We start from the raw sequence: 20,195 nt of genomic DNA on the forward strand, positions 1-20,195 counted from the left end.
AGGTGTCTGGGCGGTCATGAAGGCGTGACCTTGGATATTATATCTGGGTCCCTTGCCACTTCCTCTATGGTGCTGTTCTCCGCGTTTCAGCCACCATGAACTGAGCAACTTAATTCACCACACTCTTCCATTGTGATGTTTCTACTTGGGAACTAGCCAACTGTAGACTGAAACCAAGACTGAAACGTAAGCCAAATGAAGGCTCTTTGCCTTTAAGTTGTGGGTGTTTGGTATTTTTTCCAGCAATGAGAAAGTTGGCCAATGCACTCTGAGCCCCTGGAATACTAAAAGGTCAAGGAGAAGAGGAGCTAGCAGTAGAGAACAAAAGAGCAGCTTTATGCATTGGGAAGATCAGGAGAGTCTGACATCCTGGAATACCGATGTTATTTCAAGAAGGAGGATATGATGTTGTTACTAAATCTACTCAGAAGTGCTGAAACAGCTGTTAAAGATAAAACAATGTAAACTTTTGATTAGCACAAAAAATTCTAAAGCCCAGGTATCTACCTTACTATATATAATACCTAAATATGTTCGCCTTTTTCTTTCATTTTTTTGAAGCATTAATGCAGACATTCTCTGAACCAGAGTTGCTACTGCTTGCACCTTTGACAAAGTGCAAATTGAATTATGCTAGTTTTACTTGTGTGTCTGCACATGAGACAGGAAGGATTCTAAGCCCCATTTATACTGCTGGGAAGAAATTAATGAGTATTTTCAAGTTCCTTGTTTGGTCACTTAATTGGCTGTGTGACAAAGAGCTCCGTGGTGCATGTCAAACAACTTTCGTAGTCCTCTAATGATTTGTGCTTTGCTTGACTTGTGATACTATTCTGTGTGGCCTGTCAGGCTGGATATCCTTGTTAAAGTGGCTAGAATAAATTGGCTAGCCCTGTGCACACAATGCAGTATATTAACTACAGCAACAGGGAGTACTTTTAGCAGCTCTTTCAAGAGATTTCCATGTTTGCCCATCGGCATCAAAGCCAACCCAAACTTTCATTTAGTATAATTAAAAGGACATCTGAAAAGAGTTTGAATCACAGCAGGTTCTTGTGATTTGGTAACCCTTTGTTAAAACCCTGTGAACTTAATATACTTCACAGCTTGATAAACCTTCACTTGATTTGTGTCAGTAAGAGAGAAAATATAAATCTACACCCGGCATGTTTCTCCTGCCCAAAACCTATTTTAAAAAGACATGGAGATCAAAGAAAGTGGCTTTTGACTAAAAAACTAGAGTAGCTTTCTTTGGATAAAGGAAGTTAGAAAAGTTCCCTCTTATGAGTTGTAGTCATTAAATGCTCCTATAAACCACTCACTGAATCAAAAGATCAAAAATCACGTGTAACGAAAGCAGAGTCAATTCATAAATTTAAAAGTCCTCCAAAGTACAGTATCGTGTGCTGACGGAGATCCTGCTTTGACGTGGAAAGAACATCATATGGGGACTCTCTCAAAGCTTTTCTGGCAGACTTTCAGGTCAGGCAGAGATAGCTGCTTTACAGTTACTTCTGCCTTTTCAGCTTGCACATTTCCTATAAAGAAGGAAATGTTCTTACCGCTGTGTGTATGGACATAGTTTGTGAATACACCAGAAAGTTATTCTGATGAGGTGAACAAAAACACACCATTCTCTTTCCAAAGAAAAAGGTTTCATCTACAACAAAAGCATTACTTCTGACGTGTTTTGTTTTGTTTTTTACCAGTTGGTGCTCGTTCCTGTAATTTTCAGATCAAAGCCCAAGTCATTACTTAATTGTAAAATTGTTTATTTAAAGTCCATTCTATGCATCATTGCCTTCTGAACATACACTTACTTCAGAAGCTTTAAATACATAAAACATAAACAGGTATTATTTATCTTCAAATGCAAAAGAATGATTTTGCTTTTTTAAATAGCTTTATGATCACAAAACTAACCAGAAGGAAAAAGATATTAAAAATAGCACTACAGGGCCAGGGAGTTAGCTCAGCGGTTCTGGAGCCTGCCTCACAAGCACAAGGGCCTGAGTTCGATCCCCGGCACAAAAAACAAAACAAAACAAAAAACAAAAAACAACAACTCTATAAATTTAAAACCCTACTTTCTTAAGCTATCCTTAGCTTTTCTGGAACAGGTCAGAAAAAAATTGGCAATTTTAAAGAACTATCTGCAAAAAGTATTTTCCGAATGGGTTAGAACCAAACAAATGACTTTCTTTAAAGGACTGTTCCCAACAGAGTTATGGTTTTTATATTTTCTATTTTTTTAATGTATCAATTTTGTACAGGCTATAATAAAAATTTAACTATAGTAACTGAAATAAATCAGATTAGAACCTGTATAAAAAAAAATACAGATGAAGCAGTCCAGGATTTGTTTGAAAAATCTGGTAAACCATCAGTCAAGGCTACCAGAGGTTTTGCTCCAACCTTCAGCATATCAAGGATCTCTTTCTTTTTTTTTTATTTTTTTTTATTTTTTGGTTTTTTGAGACAGGGTCTCACTATGTGGTTGACACTGACGTAGAACTCACTATGCAGCCCAACTTGGTCTCAAACTCACAGCAATCCTCCTGCCTCAGCCTCCTGACTGCTGGGATTACAGGCGTGCGCCACCACGCCGGGCTCAGGATTTCCTTTTTATGTATTTTCTATCTGACCCAACTACTTTTGATCATATCTCAAGAGTTACTTTATTCAAACAGCTAAATACCGCATTCATACGTATACCATTGAAACAAATCTGTGTCTCATTCAAAAACAATATTGGGCAACTTGGCATCCTCAGAGAAACCTAAAACAATTTCCTTTTTCTGATTTAATGACACACGTAAATGCTTCATCCAGTTAGCATCCCACAATAGACTTGTAGCAATAGTAGACTTACTACAGAAGCCTAAGTACAGATGAAAATGGTCTTTCTATAACTGTTAGTCATGATGTGAGGTTATTTTTTTAAAATTTTGTGTTATTCCAAACTATTCTCAAGGTCCATTTTTCTTCCTTTTAATTTTTGAATAGCTGATCCAAATTCATGGCTTAAAATTCAAAAAAAGTAAAATAATCAATGTATCTCCCTCCGTAAGAACCCCTGTGTTCTTACATCCAGTTCCGGGGCATGCCATCCGCCTCGTGTTTTGAGTGCTGCCTTGTTGGTGGCATGGAGCTCAGCCTTGCTTCCCACCTCTCTCTTCATTCATTCAGATGCTCTTCGCCGGAGCCATCACTGTATCAGAAGACTTTTAACTCATGTCCATGTTTATAGTGTTTCTTTATAAATCTTGTCCTACAGTTGCAGAACTGTTGTTCTCCTCATCCAGAACCAAGACTTTGGGAGTGGTTTGTGGCCGACTCACATGAAGGATATTAGTCCTCCGTGGATGAGGAAATGGGTGTAGAAATGATCACAAGGTGTATATGGTTGGTGGTTTATATCAACAAAAACAACTTAACTGATGAGAGTTATTGAATATACAACAACAAATAATGGAATATCTTATACCACTGGAGAAGTGAGGTAGATTTTTATGGATTTTGAAAGATGCATATAATAAACTGTCAAGTAAAAATTAGAAAGGAAGCAAAAAAAATCCAAAGATGACATTATTATACAGATCACATTTGTTTGTGTAAATATAAAAGTTTGAGAGGATCCACAACCAAGTATCAAAGTGATTCTTTGTAGGGAGTGTAGTGATGCTCTAAAAATATATTTTCAGATTTTATATATCTGTATTTTTTTCATTGAGTTTATTGGTACATTTTAGGATACAATACAATACCATTAATCACTGGGAATTTGTACCTTTACATGACATATCTTGGTTCTTATTTCTTCCCCATTCCCCTGTGCTCCCCTCAACCCTTTCACTCCTCCCTATTTACAAAGACTTTGTTTCCATCTTTTCCTTTTCTCATATTTTTTCCTTCCCTTCTTTTCTTTTCACTACTCCTCCAAGTTCCCCTTACACTTTAGAACTTTTCTTCCTATTTCATATTACTTTGATTCCAAAAGCAAAGACCCAACCAAAAAAGAGAATTATAGGCCAATTTCCCTAATGAACATAGATGCAAAAATCCCAGGATACTGGTAAATAGAATACAGAGGGTCATCAAGAAGATCATACATCTTGACCAAGTGCTGTCTCAAGCACAGAAATTCTGGGGTAAAGACAGGATTTATGCTGTAGTAGCCCTCACATCCTGTTTTTAGAGGCTGAAATCTGGGAAAGAATTAGTAAATCAGTCAGTCAACCAAAGTAATAAAATAAAATGAGGGCAGACATAGTATGCAAAGAATTAAAACAGTTACTTCATAAAGAAGTGAGTGCTATTTTAGATCGTATGGATCCGGGAAGAATTTTCTGAGGTAATGATAATAAAACTGGGTCCAAGTAATAGCAGACTAGTCATGTAGATGCACATGTGGAGGTAGAACACGCCAGGACTCTCAGTGTAAAGGTGTTCAAATGAGAAGGTGTTAGAGTGTTCTGAGAATAAAATGTTCAGTGTGCCCTGAAGCAATGAATTAAAGGAGAAAACAGTTGTAAGAGGGCAGTGCAAGTTTTGCAGGATATGTAAACTTTGTTTTCCCCTGATATTCACTTTTATAAATTCAGCAAGCACTTTTAAGTACATGATTTTCAATAAATAACCAGTTGTTGTTTACATTTCCAATGCTTCCTTTAACCCACTCCTTCTATTGCTGTCATATTTGAAAAATGCAAATCTGATCGATACTTTCCCCAACTGAAAGACTGTCTATTCATCTTTTGCCCTTTGAGGAAATAATTATTCCCCCTTTCCTCTGGTGATCAGCTGTCTGACTTCTCTTCCTAATTTCTATAACTGGCCCTTGCTGCCTCCTTGGAGCCTATGCACCCAAACTACCTGGGTGTTTGCCATTCAGGTCTCTGCCTTTCCATCCTTTTTTGCTTAGATAGATAAATTCTAGGTATGCATTTTCTTTCTCCTTCCTGTCATCTCACTCTGTCTTATCTGTCAGCACTCACTTCATATATCAATTACTCTACAGAATCATTTTTTTGTCCACTTAGTTTGGATAAGTGGCCTCTTATGAGATCTTACAATGCTCTCAGTTTTCTTCAATGACAGCAATTATCAAGCTGTATTTTAATATCTCTTCACATTCTATCACTGAACTGCTTGAAGAGAAACAGTGCCACTTTTATTTCTATATTCTCAGGATGCTTTAAATTGTACTTAGCATATATTAAATAGTCACTGGATATTTACTATTTAAGCTCTTGTTGCATTTTGATGGGTCAATCGGTGAAATTACCCAACAGAACATCAGAATTAAACCACACCACTAAATGAAAGGACTTTACCACATAGATATCTACAGAATGTTTCTACAGCAGCAGAATACACATTTTTCTCAATAGCACATGCAGCTTTTTCCAAAATAGACCATACTTATGCCATAAAGCATGGTTAAGTAGATACAAAATAATTTAAACAATCCCCTGCATATTATCAGATCATAGACGAAACAAGCTGGAAATGAACGGCAAACACATAGGGATTAAATAATACATCACTGAGTGATCAGTGGATGACAGAAGAAGGCAGGAAAGAAATTTTAAAAGTTCTAGAAGCAAATCACAATGGAAGAACAGCATACCACATCCTATGGGGCACTGTGAAAGCAGTTCTAAGAGGAAAGTTTAAAGCTGTAAATGCACACATAAAATAAATAGAGCTATGTGAAATAAACAGCCTAATGACACATCTCAAGGTCCTGTCTAGAAAGAGAAAAACAAGAATCAGAAACTAACAGAAAGAAAGAAATTATTAAAATCAGGGTAGAAATTCATGAAATTTAGATTTAAAAACTCATTACAAAGGATATATGAATCAAAGAGTTGGTTCCTTCAAAGGATGGGAAGATATGGACTTGAGGGCAGCCGAAAGGGACAGAAGGAGTAGTAAGAAGGATCACGGTGTGGCATGTGTATGTAACAATTCCCCACATTGAATATATTTACATACAATGTATTGCAAACATATACCAGTGAAAAAATGGAGAAAACATTTAAGCCAGGCCCGTTTTTCCTAGTGCCTACTTGTGTATCCACTGACACCAATGTTGTTGTTAATCCCCACTCTCACATTCTGTTCATTTCACCTCTGGAGGCCTTTGCCCTCACCACTTCCCTTGTTGAGGTCATTAATGGCTTCATGCTCCACAGTCAGTGGTCAGTGACCAATCCACATCTTAACCAATCAGAAACAGCTGACATGCAGACCGCTCCTCTTTGGTATACCCTGAGAGGCAACTCTCTTGGTTCCTTCTCCCACTTAATTAACACCCAATTACTTCTTGTCTCGCTGGCTCCCCCCTTTCTCCCAAAAACCTGAAGGTTGGAGTGTCCCCAGCACAATACTTCATCTTCTTCCTTTATACGGTCACTCCCATGGTGACCTCATTGATTAAAATATGTCCTACCTGTGTGCCTGTGATTCACCAGTGCTACGTCCTGTGCAGACCATTTCCTTGACTCTAGAGTCAGCTTGCCAGCTAACTTCCCAATATTTTTCTTTTGTGTCTAGGAGGCACCTTGAACCTTCCATGCCCATCTGAATTCTTGGTCTTCACTTGCAAGCCAGTTTTCTATGCTGTCTTCATGATATCAGTGATGTGGTTCACCCTAACTTCATGACTTGTTTCACCTTAAAGACTTTGGAAAGTTTAGGGACATGCTTTGTCACCCATACGCTGAGGCTCATTTGAACTGTCCTATTTAAAATTGTATCTCAGGGCCAGGGATTTAGCTCAGCGGTTCAGTGGCCTGCCTTGCAAGCGCAAGGACCCGAGTTCAATCCCCGGTACCAAAAATAAATAAATAAATAAAATAAAAAATAAAATCGTACCTCACATTCTGTGCCCACTTCGCTCCTCATTCTAGATTGCCTTACTTTACACGGCATTTTGTGTCTTCTAATATTATGTCCTAATTTACTTACCTTAAACAGAATGTTCCGTGTTAGATATTTTTTCAGAGCGTTGTCTAAGATGTAAGCCAAACATCTAGAACAGAGAAATGTTCAGACTGCTTCTTGAATGAATAAATATCCTATTTTAAAATAATGAAAAAAATTAAATAAATAAAATAAAATTGAACAGATGGTGCCTCAAAAGCAATCTCTCTGGCTTTTCTCTTTATGTACAGTGCAACCATTTCACCAGGTACAGAGGAGACGGAGAGAAGAGGAGAACCAAAGTCAGTTCAAAAAGGAAAACAAATGGGTACTTTCCTGATTAGTATTTGGTGTTGTTGCTGTTGTTGTGGGGAGTGAATCCAGAACCTTTCACTTACCAGACACCCATGCTACCAGTCCCCCATTTTAAAATGGATGGAAATCTTTTTTTCTTTGACTTCTATGATACTATACTCTTTCTACTGATAACTCTCTCACGTTCATTTTTGACCCTTCTTTCTCTTGTTTCCCTCAGTTCTGTGCCACCTGTTCTCCACATTCTAAATTTTTGCAGGTAGTACTAAATACTGTAGTGGTTTCAATAAGCTAGCTTCAATTTCTGTTTCCTAAACTACGTCAAGAAGAGATCTCTTGTACAAGCTCAATGTCTGACTACTTCTGAATCTGTTTTCACTGTGACGAGATATTAATAATTTCTACCTTGCTAAGTTCTTGTGAAAATCAAAATTGATGTGTGACAAGCATCTATATCAGGGTCTGGAACATATGTAAAAATATTAACCATTACAGTGTGTATGATTCCATTATAGCCACATTAACCATGGTAATGTATATGTAAAATTTTCCAGTGCCTTCTTGCTATCTCTAGGCAGAACTGCGAGTACCTTAACATGGCTTTTGAGCCTCCTAATATCTGGAATCTGTGCTGAGTGCCGATTCCTTTTACTTCGGTGCCTTTAACTTACGTTGCATCACCTGCCTCCTAGATCATTGTTGAATTTCAGCTTGGAATTTTCCTATTTCACTAGAGGTACTATATTTGTTTTCAGGATTATAATGCTTGTCTTATTGAATGTTAATTACTTGTTTCATTGCCCGACCTCTCTCTGTTGTCACATTGAGGAAAGGGGGAACATCTCTCTTTCTCACCGCATCTCAATTGACTGTCATGCTGTATGTTTTGAATATGAGTTGAGTGAGTATTGAGTTAGCCAGGAGGCTGAGTCAGATCTGAAGCTCTACTTAATTCTTGTAATGGGACACAGATCTCCTTAACAGTACTGAGTGATCTCATGCCAAACTCAACTAGTTTTTAAAAGTGATACAGTTAAATGCAGTTTATTTAAAACCATACTTCTGCAAACAATGAGAGAAGCAGAGTCTTTTCTATGAAATTTTACCTTTGTCTTGTTCTTCTGTCAAAGATCCTTATAATTATATTAAGGTCAGATGTGTTATATAACCTAATTTTAATTAAGACTTGGAAATGCCAATACTTCACTGTACTGTAAAAGGGAGTTCAGAGATTAGTAGTTTTTATATGCTTAACAACATTAAATGACAGTGGTCATAAAAGAAACCTAGATTTATTGATCACGTGTGTAAATATCAGTCACTAAACTTGACTTCTTATAAAAAATCTGCAAGTTATAAACAGTTTTGAAGACTTTTTGAACATTTGACCTTTATAATTTTGATTTAAATCAATATCTAAAACCAGATTGGAGTATAAAATGCCTTGTTCAGTAATTATTTTAAGCTTTTCCTGTGTATATTTTTATTGTTAGGAGAAAACTTCCTATCTAAAAGTCAAAAGGAAAGAATAATTGAAGAAAACTTTCTTTTTGTTTTTTCTGCATATAATTCTGTGTAAACCTGAATTCTGTGCTCACCCAAATAAAAAAGACAGTGGAGACATCATACATGTGGTTTGGTGTTGATCAAATCCTGCCGTGTAGCACAGGACCGTAAATACAGTCAGAGAGTAGGAGGTGACAGCATGGAAGACCTGATGTCTTACTCTTTTCCTCAGAAAACCATGAGATTTAGAATTAAAGAAGAACGTTTAGCTATAACTTCATATATAACAAATTAAGAGAAAACCTTGTTCAGCATGATGATTAGGGTATATACTGACAATCACGTTACATTTAGAGGACACAGCAAGAAACAAAGATGCTGAAGAGTAAAACTTTTATATTACTAGGAAGTTTTTCAAAGGTGTACTAGCAATTTATTTGTTTAAATTTAGCTGGTGACACACCAGCTGGTCGCACACATAATAGCACACATCTGTAATCCCAGAACTCAGCAGGCTGAGGCAGGAGGATCGCTGTGAGTTGAGGCCAGCCTGGGCTACCTAATGAGTTCAAGGCCAGCCTGCATTACATAGTGAGACCCTATGTAAAAAAAAAAAAAATAAAAAAAATAAATTCTACTAATGTGAAATAGTTGTTCTTAATTTATAAGTGATCTAAGATAATTTTTAATGAAATTGCTAATTAGGTCTTGCAGCTTTGAATTTCTCCTTTGGAGTTCAGTAAAGTATGTACATTTTTTTAGTGCTTAACACAAAAGCACCTGCCTCCTGGGATCGTTTTTTGATCCTCACCAGCAAGTCTCTACCTTTCTGTCCCATTTGATGTTAGTTTTTAGCCCTGTTTGGTGTTTACTTGCCTTAGCACATAGGTAGATTAAAAGGCTATTCGTTGTTTTCCCTCTCTGTTGTAACCTCATCCCACCGTGCCTTCCCTAATTCTTTGCATATTTAGTAAAATTTCGTTAAATACTTATGCACATACTTACACTTCTTTTGAGATACTTTTTAGAAGACATGGCAAAAAGTTATAGAAATAAAAGGTGCTTCCAGTTTGGGGGGGTATAAGGGCATTAATGATTTGATAATAAAAACAACAGCCTTGTAGCATTATTATTAATTAGTATCCCAAGAATATTAAGGCATCAGCCTCTACTCTGGAAAAACAAATGATCGTGATCTTTCCCCTGAGGATCTCTTATCTGGTGAGGTGGCCAGACACAGATACATGATTCTATTAAAGATGAAAAAGCACTGAAGTGGGGGCCTGCTATGATCTGAGTGCTGTGTCTCCCCAAAGTTTATTTGTTGAAATTTAATGCCAAGTTACTGGTGATAGGCAGAGCCCCGTGAATGGGACAGGTGGTCTTCTGAAAGGTACATGAGTTTGACTGCCCTTGTGTCATGTGAGACCTGTTTTTGTTTTGTACGGGGGAGCAAACTCAGGACCTTATGTTTGTGAGGCAGGAGGCGGTACCGCTGAGCCCAAGGCCCTCTTGTGCTAACACTGCTGCCCTCTCAATCATGGAATTCACAGCCTCCAGGACTATGCATAATGAATTTACGTTGCTTATCAGTTAGCCAATTTAAGGTGTTTTGTTATCACAATCCAGAGACAGAGACCTTGGTGGTACTAAATATGTGAAATGAGAATGAATCGGAAAACATGGCTAAATTGTACTGTTTGTAGTTATTCTTTGCTGCTATACCAACAAACCAGTGCCTTCCAAGACAACATCCTGTGATATGAAAAGGGTAAAAATATCTGTTCAAACCACTGCTCTCCTCTTCCTCAAAGTGTCAGGTAATATAGTATTGTAGGAATTCAAATTATGAGGATTGCATTGCAGAAGAGCTATTCCCTCTAAATCTCAGAATTCTGTCGCTATATAACAATGATCAGCTGGCCTGTGTGCTTATTACATGAAAGACACCTCTTCTTTCCCCAATGAATGGTGATATCAAATGGCAGTAAAAATAAAATTACATATTGAGCACATATATGAGTCAGGCAGACTTTTTGAGTTTATCATAATTGTATTCCTACTTTACAAATAAGGTACAAAAAAAGTTAATCAACTCACCACCCAATGCCTCAGAGATAGTATGAGGCAGAATCCAGCACAGATTCGGTGGCTGTGGTCCCAGGCCCTTCGCTCTGATTTAATACTGCAGAAGATGCTCTTAGTCTTTGGTTTAGCACATCCTCACAGTTTTGCCTAAGCAATCCATGAATGAGTGATTTTCTAAGAAGACTAAATGGATCCTAACATTGTATCATAAGACATCCACTTCCAGGTCTCAGGGCCACATGTTATCTGTGTTGATTCTTTAACAAACTTGGTGCTACATCCCCAGCCTCATTCATCTTAACTAGAAATTTGATTGAAATCTTCTGTGAAGACAGTGCTATGTTCGGGAGGAGGTAATTTGCAAATATATTAAAATTGTATAACTACCAAAAGTATTGCACCTTCTACCTCTTCCATTGTAAAACTAAGCTGAGTCAATGAGCAGCACATCTGCTTCATTGATGGCAGTTGAAAGGCAGCTGTTTTTAGACTGAGCAGTCTGTCACAACAGGCTCTGAGGTACGTAGTCCCAATAGGCTGTTTGTTTTATTATAGTGGAGAGTCCCATGCTCTCTACATACAGGTCGCGTCATCTGCAAACAGGAACAGTTGTACTTCTCCATTTCCAGTAGTGCTTCTTTCTTTTTTGTTGCCTAGTTGCTCAGGATAGGATCTCCAATATTACACCGCTCAGAAGTGGGGATGCTGGACTCATCGCCTTTTCCTTTAACTTAAAGAAAAATCTTTCCTATTTGCATTGCTGGTCATGATGTTGGTGGAGATTATTTTAGGTACGGATGACATTACGTTGAAGAAATTTCTTTTGAATCCTGGTATGCTGACAGTTCTTGTCATGAAAAAAATGCCTATTTTGTCAAATACTTTTTCTGTATCTATTGAGAAAATTAGGAGACGTTTTATTCTGCTAGTGAGGTCGATCATATTAATTGATTTTTGTATGTTGAACTATCCTTGCATCCCTGGAATAAATTGCACTTGGTTCTGGTGCATGAGTTTTTAATGTGGTGTTGGCTCAGGCTTGCTTGTGTTTTGTTGAGGAATTATGAATCTATATTCATCAGGGATATGGCTTGTAGTTTTCAGATGGGATCTTTGTCTCTGGCTTTCATATCAGAGTAGTAAGGTAGGCCTTGTAAAATGTGTTTGGAGGTGGACCCTCCTCTCCACTGTTCTGCAATATTTTGTAAAGGACTGGTGTTGATTCTCCTTCAAAGGTTGGTTCAGTTCACCAGTGAAGCTATTTGGCCCAAGACTTATCTGTGCTGAAAAGTTGTCAGTGGCTGATTGATGAAGACCTCCATGCCAGTCTGTTCAGACTCTCAGTGATGCCCCTTTTTGTTTTGGAATTATTTATTTAAAATTTTGTTGGGTAACAGTGTTGGAGTTCACCATATTGTTTAGTGTTCTCTCTTTTTTTCCTCTGACTTTTCAGTTTTTAAATTAAGTAATTAAAAGAAGGTAGAAAAGAAATATTGCATTATCCTCGATAAATGTTCTCTGATGTAAAATTTAAGTTAATCAATGTGCAATCATTTAGTAATTATAAAAAGTATTGGCAGGTAAAATGGCTGCTCCATTTCAAAGCAGCTGTATAATTTTTGTTGCATGTGGGATTGTCAGAGCATTTCTAATAAACTCGGAGGATCACCTATTCACAGAAGAGTACCTCTTTGCACTCAAGAGTTGATGTTTTCTGTTTGGCTTCAGAAAATACCTCAACTTTTTGTTTATTTGTTTGTGTGTTTCCTATCTGGCACCTTGTTTTTGGCATATACTGTTGGCATTACCCCTTTAGAGAACTTTCTAGAAAGCAGTTAGTTTTGTTGGGATCAGAAATACTTTTGTCCAGCTGCTAGGTCATGCTTTAAACACAGAACAAATGGCAGAACAAGGCACACTATGTGAAAGCATCTGGTCTTTAAATTTATGACAAATTTTTTTGTTGTTGTTTTAGTGTGTATGTGTTTAATGATGCAAAGTATGTAAGGGATGAGTTGGACTATTTTAGTCAAAAGTCCACTGATGTTGATTGTTGTCCAGAAGCTGGAATTCCTGGGAAAATATCAAGAAAAACAAGTTTTATCAAAGGGCAAATTAGTTTTTGAAGCTGGTGTTAATTGGCAGCCAAGGTGTTTCATTATGAAGCTGAATTTTTAACAGTTGTTACTTGGTTACTATGAAAGCGCCAGCCCGAAGAAAACACTGCGTAAGGACATACCTCCCGTCTCTCCGATCCCTCTGCCAACATGGCAATAATGGGAGCCCTGTTTCAAAACACTCATGTACTGCTTAGAAACAGTGTCTGTGTTGGCTGTTTGCTCAACTTTATTTCTGGATTAGAGGCATATTTTATAATGAATGGGTTCAGGGATGATCACTTTCAAACTGCAGGTGCTATATTTTTGTTTTGCAAATCTCAATGTTTGAATGATGCTTGAGACCTCGTTGGGAGAACTGTTTTTTCTTTGTAGCCTGCTGCATAAAGAGAACCACAGGAAATTCGTAAATCGTATCTGGAGAGATGATTCTTTTGGATGAAGCTATGAGAAATGCGCTGTTTTGTCTCTGTGTGTGGATGTACCTACTGCTGATGCTTTTTCTTAAAGAAAAAACACCGGAGGGCCATTGGCAATGAATTCCAACTGTTTATTCCCCTTCCTAGTAGTAAACAGCATGAAGGAGGCTTCTCTCCACATATAACAAGTCCGAAGTGCCTGGGAGTGGGTATGCTTTGATACTTTCTCCATTCTGATATGTTAGTTGCTGGCTTGGGGAAAAAGAGGAAGTAGAAAGAATAAGAAAAGATTGTCTGTTCAGTGACTCCTCCACCTGTAGGCAACAGATTCTAGTGTTGCCCATCCACAGTCATCATTTTAATCCCTGTCTAGGTTAGCGTTCCATTTTATGATGATGTATAGGGGGAAAAAAATCATTTTTGGTGCGTTATGTGGCAAAACTGTTGGTTTAAATTAGTTGTCAAGGGCTCCCAAGCCAAATAATTAAATTATGTGATCATAGTCTTATTGAAGCCTGCACTATTGATTCTCAGAAGCAAGCCTGGCTCAATTTGTTGTCCTTCAAAACAAAAAACAGATTTTCCTCTTCCCTTGCAAAGTCTCAGCCAGGGCTTCCCGGGAAAATAATGAATGCTTCTGCCGAAGCGTGCCACAGGGGAGGCTGGGACAATAGCGAAGTCGCGCACACCGCTGATCCTTGCTTGCCAGGCAACATGTACCCCTGAATTTCTGACAGCCCTTTGGTTCACTAGAGACCTCTGTCATTCTGCTCATCTTCTTGTAGGCGATGATCGAGACAGTTAACAACCTCCTCCAGCCGCAAGCTCTGAATGCGTGGAGAGACCTGACTGCAAGCGATCAACTCCGGGCAGCCACCATGTTACTGGACACTGTGGAGGAGAGCGCTTTTGTGCTGGCTGATAACCTTTTGAAGACAGACATCGTCAGGGAGAACACAGACAATATTCGTAAGTGACCCTTGTTATACAGACAGTCCAGAGACCCTTGTGCAGCAGAGAAAGGAAAAGAAAAAAGCACATCTGGAGCACTAGATATGAATCATGCTTTATTTCAATGAAGATAATTTATTCTTTTTTCTAAAATGAAGTAGCCCTCACCTTTCAGCCTACTGAGGTCAAAAGGACATATATTAAACGTGTTGGGACATTACAGTTTTGCCTGAGATCGCTTACAGTGGTTTGTTTAATTTTAGAATTTTTATGTATGTATGTACCATTTGTACACTTAGTATTTTGTCCTCCTAATATAGGGCTAATAGGTGATTTCAGATTTATATTTGAATTATATAGTATAAACAAATCATTTGGGTAAAGAGGACAAAACAATGATAATTTTGTTACTTGGCTTAGTCAGCGTAATTCATTTAATTGTGGTGTATAATGTAGCTGACAATTTTATTTCAAGAGATTTGATAAAACCATTCCACATTTTAATCAATTTAACAATAGATCAATATTGATACAAAAATACAGCTCAAATTATTAAAGGGATTTTATGCAATTCATGAAATAAAAATAATATTTTGAATGATAAAGTCAGTGGTACCAGGATGTGGGCTTTGAGTTTTAAATTTTTGACTTTATTATTAATATGTTTATATTATTTACATAACTTTATGGGATTTTACATTCTTTTGAAAAAATTAAAATAGCGCATTTTGTGATATTATATAGTGTTGATCCACTACATATTATTTGGACATTTATGTTAATTCCAGGGTTAAGGGTTGTTTCCTTATGTGATCAACAGTGGTTTGAAAATATTATTCCATGAGCCATTGTACAAATTTTCATTGATTTATTAGAATTTACGTATTTGCTTCAATAGATTGACTTACTAATTCAAATGACCTGTATATTTTTAAGGTTTTCTTAACATAAATTGCAAACACATGTTTCTGAGAAAAAATAAAATATTTATGCTTTTATTAAAAAAATAGCAAAATATACTGTCTTAAAAACTGAACATGACAAATAGTGTGAGAACACCAGTGTTTTGATTTCAGAACTCTTTCAGTGGTTTAGGAAATGCTTCAACATGTTTCTCAGTGAGCACTGATGCTTCTCTGTTGTTAACAGAATTAGAAGTTGCAAGGTTGAGCACAGATGGAAACTTAGAAGACCTAAAATTTCCAGAAAACATGGCCCATGGAAGCACAATTCAGCTTTCTGCAAATACTTTAAAGCAAAATGGCCGAAATGGTGAGTTATTGTTATTATCATCATCATCGTCATTATTATTATTTTCATTATTTTTGCTTGATGTTATTGACCTTGCATGGCTTCATTGATCCTTTTTTTTATTTTATGACAAGATAAAACAAAAATTCATAATGCAATAAAAAGAGAATAGCAATAGTTAGTACACTGTGTATCATGATCTTCAAAGTAGTTACGCGAAGTATATGATAACTCTTGAAGACATAGGCATAGGCAATGAAGTTTTGAACAGGCCCTCAGTGACACAAGAAGTAATACTGAGAATTAGTAAATGGGATCTTATCAAAAAACTTCTGCCTGGCAAAGAAAACAATTGACATAGCAAAGAGACAACCTAGAGAGCAGCAAAAATACTTCTGCCAGCTATCCCTTGGACAGGGGACTAAAATTAAGAACATATAAAGAACTCAAAGAAATTAGACCCCTCCAGAATCAAATATACAATCAAAAATGGCAACTGAAATGAACAAACTCTTCTAGAAGAAGTACATGTGGCCAATGAATACATGGGATAAGGGCTTATTGATTGTTAGCTTTGGGATTCTAGATCCACCACGTTAAGAGCTCTTTCTTTCCTCTTCTTTATAACATTCTCTTTCTCTACCTCCTCCTCTTGTCCACAGTGAGGTTTATTCCATAAAATTCTCTCTTAGATTTGTAAATTACTCCATTACTTTTCAGTTTTCAGAAATTTGAATATGTGGGAAATTCTTAATACCAAAACTCAGATGATCTGACTTTTTTCCTTGAAGAGAGTACCTCTCGCTGAGTTTGCAGTTTTATCTTATACAAATTTTAAAGGAAGTTTTATTTGTCCTTTTTAAAATACACTTTTTATTTCAACATGTTTGCGAGTGTTTCTATACTTTTTCTTTGAAAAACATACTGAAAATTTGTAACTAGCATATGTAGGTCAGCTCAGCTTACTAATGAAGTGAATTCACTAAAAACAAAAAAAAAAAAACCCTAGAATTCAATAAATGTGATCTCTTAGAGAAAGTTTGCCCTAAGCTTCACAAAATCTTAAAATTTTGAAACATATTTTTGCCAAGGCAGCAGCAACCTGCTAGATGATAGGAAAATGACCTAAAGTTGAAGCAACCAACTCATGCTGCGATATGTTTTCTATCACAGGGTATATGGGAAGAAGATGCTGTTAAATATTAAGAAAATTTATATTTTTGTCACCAGATTGAAATGCTTTATAAGTGGTAGAATTCTTATAAGGCCAAAGTCATAAATCTTATTTAAATTGGACTAAACTAATTTTTGAGGCAGCAATGAGATTTTAAATGACAGAATCACATTCCTGAGATACCTTCCTGGATTGGATTCTCTGCTTCCGCTGTTGAGAGAGGACCCTTCCGAAAATAACTTTGTCCAGCTTCCCCCTAGTTAACTTTGGAAGTGGAATTGCGTGCCCCACCGATTCCCACCCATGCTCCCTGGTCTCTTCCTTCCTGCCTCTGTCTTCAGAATTTTTTCCACGATCTGAGCCAATCAGCCTTAATTCTTCTCCTAGCCCACACCGTGCATGGTCCTAGACAGTACTTTTGTGTTGCCTTTTCTTTTCTTTGTTCTTGAAATACATTTTTTATAGCTCTTTTCACGCTGACCTCCTCATTATTCACTTCTTAGAATAAATCTTTGCTCCATAGAGAAAATCTTTACCTCCTTCAGTTAGTGTGCACCGCTCCCTCCCAGTCAGTCTTTCCCCATTAGCCATGCTGATGCCAGTGCTTATTCATAATATTTATGTATTTATTTGCCATTACAGGAAATTATATTATTCATCTTCTCCTTATAATCTGACTTGCCCTCTAGGCAGCAAACCCCACAAGAGCAGGGACCTAGTGCTTGAAATAGTGCCTGGCACGTGTGTGCACTCCCTAAGGATGTACTGGACACACGTGTGCGCTGTCGACACAAAGCTAATGAGGATTGGCGCAAGTGTGGTTTCCTCCTAGCGATATGTGCGCTCATTCCTGTCGTCATTCACTGCATTATTGCATAGGTTGTTATTCTCGTTTTACATCCCATCTAAGTATAAACTTCGGAGTGAGGGATCTGAGACAATTATATGTGATCGAATGCTTTGGTAAAATCGCTCTCACAAGTAGAAATTGGTATGAGTTATTGCCAATTAAAATAAAAGTTGACAATGTGAACAAGAAAAATGCATGGATAATTCTAAGTTTAGCTTTCCAAGAAAAATCAGTGTTTGTATACTAAATCAAGAGGGGAAGAATTCTCCATTTCAATAGACAGGAAGCATTTATGAATTAATATTCCTTGGTCTGGCACCTTTATTTATCTACGTTAACAGAGATGGATCAGATCAGAGTAACTTCTTCCTTTGTGTAGCCCTCATCGTAATCTTTTTACTGGATTACTGAAAGCATAACAGATTTTGTAATGCATCAGATCCAGAGGACACTGGAGCAAGGAGGCTGTCAATAGCCTGTCCCACAGCACAGTCTTCTGTGAGACATCCTGGCCGCCCCAGTGAAGTCTGGTTTTCCTTTTTCTAAAGAAAACAGATGATGTGGGAAGAACTTTGGTCAAAGGAGGTCCTACATTAAAATATGTATAATGGAAGTATCTACCTTGAAAAATTTAACAGTTGTATAAACCTCTGTAATATCACATAAAAAAATAAAGCTTTCCTGTTATCTAGAAGACTCCCTGGTGTCTCTTACCATTCTTTTCCTCCCTCTTTCTACCACATTTATGCTTTTCCCATTACCATTTCTGTAGGCAAGAGTGTCCTGTTAGACTTCATGTAGCTAGAATAACACAGAATGTACTTTCTTTTGTCTGGAAAATATTTCTGAGCTTCAGTCATGAAATACCATTGGCCAATAGTTTGTTCATGCACAGCATATTCTATAATAATATGTTTTACTTTAGTCTCTCATTTCAGTTGTGTCCGGTTTGGAGATGATAGGAAGACAGATGCAATCAGTATTTTACAAGTGTTTTTTTTTTCTTTTTGAATATTTGGTTTTACTTACTTAGGAAGGGTGAAATGTGTTCAAATTTACAAGAGTCTGACAAATATTTCTCCAAATATATAGTTGGAACCATTTTGCATTCCCAACAGCAGTGTACAGGAATTCTGATTACTCCTCATTCCTGTCACTGTTGTTGTGATCATTCTTTTTAAATTGAGAGATTCTGGTTGTTATAAAATACTAACTCATTGTGGTATTAATTTTCATTTTCCTAATTACTGATGAAACTGATTATTTTTTGTGTCCATTGATCTTTTGTTTCTCTTTTTTCCTAAAAATGTATGTGTTTTATCTCTTTTTTTTGGGGGGGTGGTACTGGGGATTGAACTCTGGTCCTTGTACTTGTGAGGCAGGCAGCAGAATCCCTGGCCCAAGGTTCATTTATTTTTAAGCACTGATAGATAGTTCTTTCAGCAGAAGTTGACTTTATACTTTAGTGCCAATCAAATAAATGCTTGATTTTGTGTGTGCATATTATACAGATTTAATTACCATCTAGTTAGAACTAAGTTAGATAAAGTATGCAAAAGAATCATTATTCCCCTCCTAACAATTCACACTTGTATTAATTTTAGGTGAGATCAGAGTGGCCTTTGTTCTGTATAACAACTTGGGCCCTTATCTGTCCACGGAGAATGCCAGTATGAAGTTGGGAACAGAAGCTATGTCCACAAATCATTCTGTTATTGTTAATTCACCTGTGATAACGGCAGCAATAAACAAAGAATTCAGTAATAAGGTTTATTTGGCTGATCCTGTGGTGTTTACTGTTAAACATATCAAGGTAAGAAAAGGGCATGTTGGATTTTTGTTGTTTACATTACCCACATTCAATATAACATGGATATTAGATGTACTAGTTTTATTTTAATATTATTTCTATTATTTTCATGCAGTAATTCACTATCTATAAAATGTAGTGATTTTTTTTGTCCAGAAATAACTAAATTATAGCTGCTCTTGCCAGAAAAATAAACAAAGCAAAACTAAATATGGAAATTATGGATATGTTAATTTTCTCTGATTTAATAATCTTTTAACTGTCTATATGTATTCCATGCAGTTTATCTTTAGAAAAGAGCTAGCAAAATATTACATGGACTTGGATAGTGTCTCACAAATTATAATACAAGTACTTATGTCTTTTCCAAAGATTTTTGAGTAAATTCGAAAATTGATTGAAATTGTAAATTCAACAGAGATTTCTAAAAGTTAACTTCAGACCTTCAGTTGCTTTGAGAAGTTGTTTCCCACAGTTAACTTCTTTGCTTTGAAATATATATGATTCTAAAACATCGATACTTCTAGCCTTCAATATTAATAACTTAAAAACAGTGGACACTCTTCTAGTAAAATGGAGAAAATAGCCTATTTTAATTTCTTTAGACTTAAATGATTTGCTTAATGAGTCCTATTTAATATGAAAAACCTCTAGACAAAGGCATGGGGATTGCAGCAGAGAGTGAGGGTGTGTTGTATGTAAAGGGAATGCCTAGTTAAATTACACGTAAATGAAGTGTGTTTTGCCTTTATGTTTTGCTTGTTTTTTCCTTGTTTGCCCACTG

The 20,195-nt window shown here is 36.7% G+C and overlaps 1 protein-coding gene across 7 annotated transcripts in view; it reads left to right on the forward strand.

Moving 5' to 3' along the window:
• Adgrl3 (adhesion G protein-coupled receptor L3) overlaps nucleotides 1–20,195 on the forward strand; it is an 811,341-nt gene that overhangs the window by 649,918 nt on the left and 141,228 nt on the right. For all 7 annotated transcript variants that reach the window (XM_033758920.1, XM_033758923.1, XM_033758917.1 and 4 more), the window contains 3 exons: nucleotides 14,161–14,344; nucleotides 15,476–15,598; nucleotides 19,206–19,414. In XM_033758920.1, coding sequence (XP_033614811.1) covers nucleotides 14,161–14,344; nucleotides 15,476–15,598; nucleotides 19,206–19,414 — 516 coding nt within the window. The remainder of the gene's footprint in view (nucleotides 1–14,160; nucleotides 14,345–15,475; nucleotides 15,599–19,205; nucleotides 19,415–20,195) is intronic.

The sequence above is a fragment of the Fukomys damarensis genome, unplaced genomic scaffold, assembly GCF_012274545.1.
Source record: "Fukomys damarensis isolate Sample0158 unplaced genomic scaffold, DMR_v1.0_HiC HiC_scaffold_35, whole genome shotgun sequence".
NCBI lineage: Eukaryota > Metazoa > Chordata > Mammalia > Rodentia > Bathyergidae > Fukomys > Fukomys damarensis.